The sequence below is a fragment of the Sphaeroforma arctica genome (assembly GCF_001186125.1).
Source record: "Sphaeroforma arctica JP610 unplaced genomic scaffold supercont1.1606, whole genome shotgun sequence".
NCBI classification, from domain to species: Eukaryota; class Ichthyosporea; order Ichthyophonida; genus Sphaeroforma; species Sphaeroforma arctica.
Window position 1 is genome coordinate 2,512 of NW_014038952.1, and position 5,506 is coordinate 8,017.

Here is a 5,506-nt window from a genome sequence, read left to right on the forward strand (position 1 = left end):
TACACTACTACATATAATAGTTGCGATTCCAAAATCACTTCTGAGTTCTCTCAGAAGATTCTGAGTCTTCTCTCTCTCTTGTGTGTGTTTGCGTTTGGGTTCTGGGTTCTTAAACTGGAACCCCTGGCCCCCTACTATTTGCTACTCTGGTTGGTTGAGGTATTTCATTGGATGGAGATTTGTCTAAATTACTGTTTCAAGTTACATAAAGAGTATAGACTCAATACTCAATTGGGGATTTGGGTTTTGCACTCTAATTCGAAAACTGTACAGCAAATACAGAGTACATATGTACAAAAAACAAAAACAAAATGTACTATTTGTTTCTATAAAAGATAACAACAAAATTTATAAAAATTTAGGACAGACATGGTCAAGCACGTTGAAGATAAAAAAGTACAGAAGTCTGTGTTATTATCAAGTTTTGGTACGAACCCGGAATCGGACCGGTCCGTCCGGAACTCCGAATTGTACTCTCCAAAAATAGTAATCTGCAGGGCGCAGTGTGGCTCATTGAGCTGTGCAAAACTTCGGATACCTCGCATAATATTCGTAGCCAATAATACCCTAGAACATGGTATCCTAGACTGATTATTTAAAAAAATAATGAATATACTGTTAAATTTAACTTGCTCATTCTTTATACAAAAAAATATAGCCTCCTAAATTGTACAGAGGCTATGAAAAAAATATTTTGTTGTAAATTTTTATATTTTTGTAGTAGCGGCCTACAGTCCTAAATTATATGGGACAGTCCAGCCCTTGTGGATGAGAACTTGGGACAGTCTTCGGTTGTAGGGTTTAGAACCACTGCGAAGCGAATCTATCTTATTTAGCTACTACTAGCAGAGCGAAAGTATTGGAAGTGACTCCTGGTTAAGGACTCAAAATCGTGAAATCGATCCTTGGGTCGACCCTTTATACCCTCTGGTTCTTACTACATAGAGAGCTGAGAGAGAGAGAGAGAACGAGGTTGAACCGTCTCTAGCTTATTTTCACGATAGTAAACGACGGTCGACTGTATATTTATTTATCTACCTCTTGAACGTTTATTTTTGACATTTATTTATATATTTTTAAAAAATAGCCTTTTTCTACTAGAAAGATTAGAAGAATGCCTAAACTTAAAACTGACAATCTGACAGACTGACTGCCTGAGTCACTGAGACGCTGATGAGACTGACAAGAGAGTGAGTACTGAGTAGCGAGTCTACTAACTCTCTCTCTTGAGACTTTAGAGAGAGAGAAAAAGAGAGAGAGAAAGAGAGAGAGAAAAGAGAGAGAGAAGAGAGAGAGAGAGAGAGAGTAGAAGAGCAACACACACTGACACACACCGAGTCATTGACACTAGATTCTCTTGGTCTTGTTTTCAAAACAAAAACAAAAAAATACAAAAGTGATCAGATTTTTATTATTATTAAATAGACTCATTGGCAGGTACAGCTATTTTTGCCAGAGTTTTGAATCATGATATTTTCGCAAAATAGCGCATCTCTGAGGAATCGGGAGTTGGGAGTGGGGGCGACTGGGAGTTCTGGGAGTCTGGGACTTTGTATTTATTTTTTTGTATTCGAATATTGGTTTGCGAAAGCTTGAGGGAAATCTCTGTTTCGGGAACCCGAATACCAATGGGTCGAAACTGGTTGGGAACCCAAAATATATCGAGAGATTTGATTGGCTGTAATTAGTGCGGGCCAGATTATTTGGTAATAAATAAAATAAATAGGAATTTATAAACGATAGTAAATTTAGTAATTTACAAGTCTGAGGACTGAGGACTGAGGACAAGCGCATGCACCTTGACACTTGACTCAAGAGAATCGTCGGACGAGGACTCGAGGACTCAGGCCCTACTACAGTCGACAGTAGAGCCGCTATTTACCGTTTCTGAGGATTGACGACAAGCGCGTGCATAGTGGCAATTGTGACTTGACTCTCAAGATAACCCTGCGGCCCGCTATCAGGCAGTACCGATTCTGAGGACAAGGGACAAGTGTCGCGTGCATCGCGACACTTGACTCTGCTATCAGGTAGTACTGATTCTGAGGACTAGGGACAAGTGTCGCGTGACACTTGGCTCAAGAAAGCCATACAACAGTAGTCAGTACAGTTGTCGTTTTGAAAAAGTATAAGTCTGCAGGAGGTATATACATTCGCGCATTTTCCATTTCCTTTTCCAAAAGTACAGAAGTCATCCTGTCATCACACGCACAACAGACACCAATGTACACCATGTTTGAACGAATGAAAAGCTGTGTTTTTGCATCATGTGTCCTACTGCTGCTTGGTGTGAATTCTCCAATAGCACAAGTAAGTGCACAAGTGGTTGATAATACAAACAGTAGCGTCACTGCTGTCGAACCGGTTCAAAATACAACGGTATATTGGGATCTTGGCTGGGTGGAAGATATAAATCCCGATGGTCTCTACAGTCGGCGAGTGGTTGGCGTGAATGGATCATGGCCTATTCCGGGCGTGACTGCGTACTACGGTGCATATTTGATTCTCACGGTAAAGAACAGTTTGCCCACCATTGCATCTGTGCATGCACATGGAATGTACCAAAATGGAACATCCTTCTATGACGGTGCGTATGGTATTAATACCTGCGGCATACCTCCGGGCGAAACCTTTACTTTCCATATGCCTTTGCAGCAGACCGGGACCTATTGGATTCACGGCCACAACAACGGTCTGTCTGTTGATGGCTTCAGAACCAGGTATCTAATTGTATTTTTGATGCGTGCGCAGGAGCACGGTTGCTGCACTTATAGGCTGTGTACTGGGCTTTGGTCGTATGAACTTGATCTTGAACAAGTGGGTTTCAACATCAACAGTGTTTTATTTCGTCGTAAGCGGATGGTAATGTCTACAGTCTTTTAACATACCGTTTCATGTTTGTAAGAGACTATTTTCATGTGCAAACGATTCAACCGAAATGAATTCAAATTGATATACAATAAAAATCTTAGTTCCGGAATGTTGTGTGCACTCATTACTGCAACGCAGCATGTGCTATCCTGTCAAGCTTACATAAACGTTATCCCTTTGGTATCAACAGCTTTGTCATTCTGGATCCCCCCGCCAATAACACGCTCAAGGGTGGCTCTCAGTGGCAAGACGATCTGGGTTATGATGAGGAAATCATCATCAACTTGGAAGGTATGTTGTAATTTGTCATGCCCATGGGCAACGTGACCGAACTTCGATTATTATTTAAATATCTTTTAAATCAGCGCCACTGAAAATGTTTCTATTCTTCTGTAAATTAGAACTATGAGCAGGAGAGGCACATGCATGTGTTTTTAGTAGTAAATATGTTTCTTAAATAATCTGGTGTTCTGATATCCAGTAGCTGAAATATTATTTATTATCCTCTCCTCACAGATTGGTATCACACGGAGCATTGTACGCTTATCGACTTCTTTTTGGGTATTTACAATCCAACCGGGAAAGAACCTATCCCTGAGTCTGCGCTCATCAACCACGGCGTTGATTCGGTTATTCAGTTCGAGTACGGAAAGACTTATCTGCTGCGCGTTATTGCTATGAGCGCTCTAGCACGATTCAACATGTACATAGACGGCCACGACATGTATGTGGTAGAGGTTGATGGGGTACGCGTGCAAATGCCGGAAGAACCAGTGTCCAGTCTGTTCTTATCCACAGCACAACGTTACGCCGTGATTGTGCGAGCCAAAAATGAGTCGGAAAGTAGCGCCTGCAACTACTATCTACACGCAGATCTGGATCTGGATATGTTCGACAATCCGCCCGACACCCTCGATGCTTTTCCCAGGGCAACTGTGCAGTATCCGGACGGACAACAAGTGTGTGAAGAATCAGCCGAGTCGCCCGTGGGGAATGTGTTAATGGAAGACGACTTTACACCGCTGGTAGTGCAGGAATTCCGGCCTGCGGACATTTCAATCGCGCTCGATGTGACGTTCGAACTGTTTGACGACGGTGTCAACCACGGCACATTCAATCAGACAGTGTACAAAACTTACGAAGTAATTCCCTATTATTCGGCCATATCAACGCCGGACGAACAGGCTATGGACTCGCTCACGTACGGCCCGCACGGCACTGTCTACCCACTCGATCGAATGCAGACAGTGGAGGTTATCATTACGAACAATGACGCCGGTAACCATCCGTTCCATCTGCACGGGCAACACTTCCAGGTCATAACTCTGGTCGAGGGAGGTACACCGGAGCCATTCACTGCAACAAGTAAGAATCCAGCTAACCCTGCTCGCAGAGACACAGTGACAGTTCCTAGTGAAGGATCTGCTGTCATACATTTTTACACCGACAATCCGGGTGCGTGGTTGTTTCACTGCCACATTGAATGGCATCTGGAGGCGGGATTAGCGGTAGTGTTTGTGGTCGATCCCACGGGCATGCAAGCCAGTCCACCCCCCGAACAGCACACAAAGAACTGTCTGACGAATGGGTTCCAGACAGAGGGGAATGCCGCTGGTGTAACAACGGCGAACGAGATGAGTACATACCCGGATACCTCCGAGTACGATTTAGTTGAGCCATGGCCGGTGGGTTTCACTACACCTGAGAGCATCGGCGCATTAGTTGGATGTATCGCCTCGTGCTTTTTGGGGCTGGGTGTGGTGATCTTTGTAAACTTGAAACTGTAATAGTGAATGTATGCCTTTTAAGTATATATATACAGTATGTAGGTGTATAATCTACTATAGCTGATTGATTGGTTAGGCAGGTGCGCTGAGTAAACAACGAGAACGGGTGTCGCACAGGTCAGCTTCAAAGCAGGTGCAGTTCGCACGATAGCAAATTACAGGATATGCCTGTAGAAGATAGGGGTGCTGTGTAAATATAAATGATCGCACAGTTACTGAACGACTGGGCTGTGAAGACCATATATGTACATATGGTGGACTGCGTGTCCGGACGGCGGAAGGCATAAAGCCGAAAAAATTAGAAGTCAGATTGACGACGTCGCAGGCGTTAGTATCTGCACGTAATATTTGTAAAGACAACACGTCCAAAGAAATGTTTGTATCAGAGAATGCAGCATTCTAACGTAAACTATTAGAGCAATTAAAAGGAAAAGATGAACAGGAGAATACAGATATACGTGATAAGCATGTACTCAAATGTCTAACAGGTACCTATTTTCTTTAAAGAAACAATTTAAAAAATACAGTTTTCACTCACTTTTCAGAATTTCAAAATAGAAATTGTATACATTTTATGAAGTCAGCTATTTCACACATTTATTGGCACCGCCAACTTTATTGGTATCTATATTTATTTTTAATATATATATATATATATCGGGACCCCACTCGGCCACTCCTGTAACAGGTAGCATACCTACCCTCAGCCATGCCTCACACAACTTTGTCATAAAATTTCTCTTCACCCAAGGAATCGAGCCCACGGATCTAGCTTAGTGATATCTACAGTCAGGTTTGTTGATCGACCATATATATATATATATATGTATATATATATATATACACAG

General features: G+C 42.5%; 1 protein-coding gene across 1 annotated transcript; it reads left to right on the top strand.

Annotated features, from left to right (window-relative positions):
• Positions 1-2,190: 2,190 nt before the first annotated feature.
• Positions 2,191-5,103, top strand: SARC_11277 (hypothetical protein). Its single transcript, XM_014294640.1, has 3 exons — positions 2,191-2,720; positions 3,062-3,162; positions 3,388-5,103. The coding sequence occupies exons 1-3, from the start codon at positions 2,224-2,226 to the stop codon at positions 4,656-4,658; spliced, it is 1,869 nt and encodes a 622-aa protein (XP_014150115.1). The 5' UTR covers positions 2,191-2,223; the 3' UTR covers positions 4,659-5,103.
• The last annotated feature ends 403 nt before the right edge of the window (positions 5,104-5,506 follow it).

Excerpts from the sequence above, each read along its gene's own strand:
- SARC_11277 (XM_014294640.1), top strand. The coding sequence starts at position 2,224 with ATGTACACCATGTTTGAACGAATGAAAAGCTGTGTTTTTGCATCATGT. Across the intron at positions 2,721-3,061 it reads GTTGATGGCTTCAGAACCAG|CTTTGTCATTCTGGATCCCC; the intron begins GTATCTAATTGT and ends TGGTATCAACAG. Across the intron at positions 3,163-3,387 it reads AATCATCATCAACTTGGAAG|ATTGGTATCACACGGAGCAT; the intron begins GTATGTTGTAAT and ends CTCTCCTCACAG.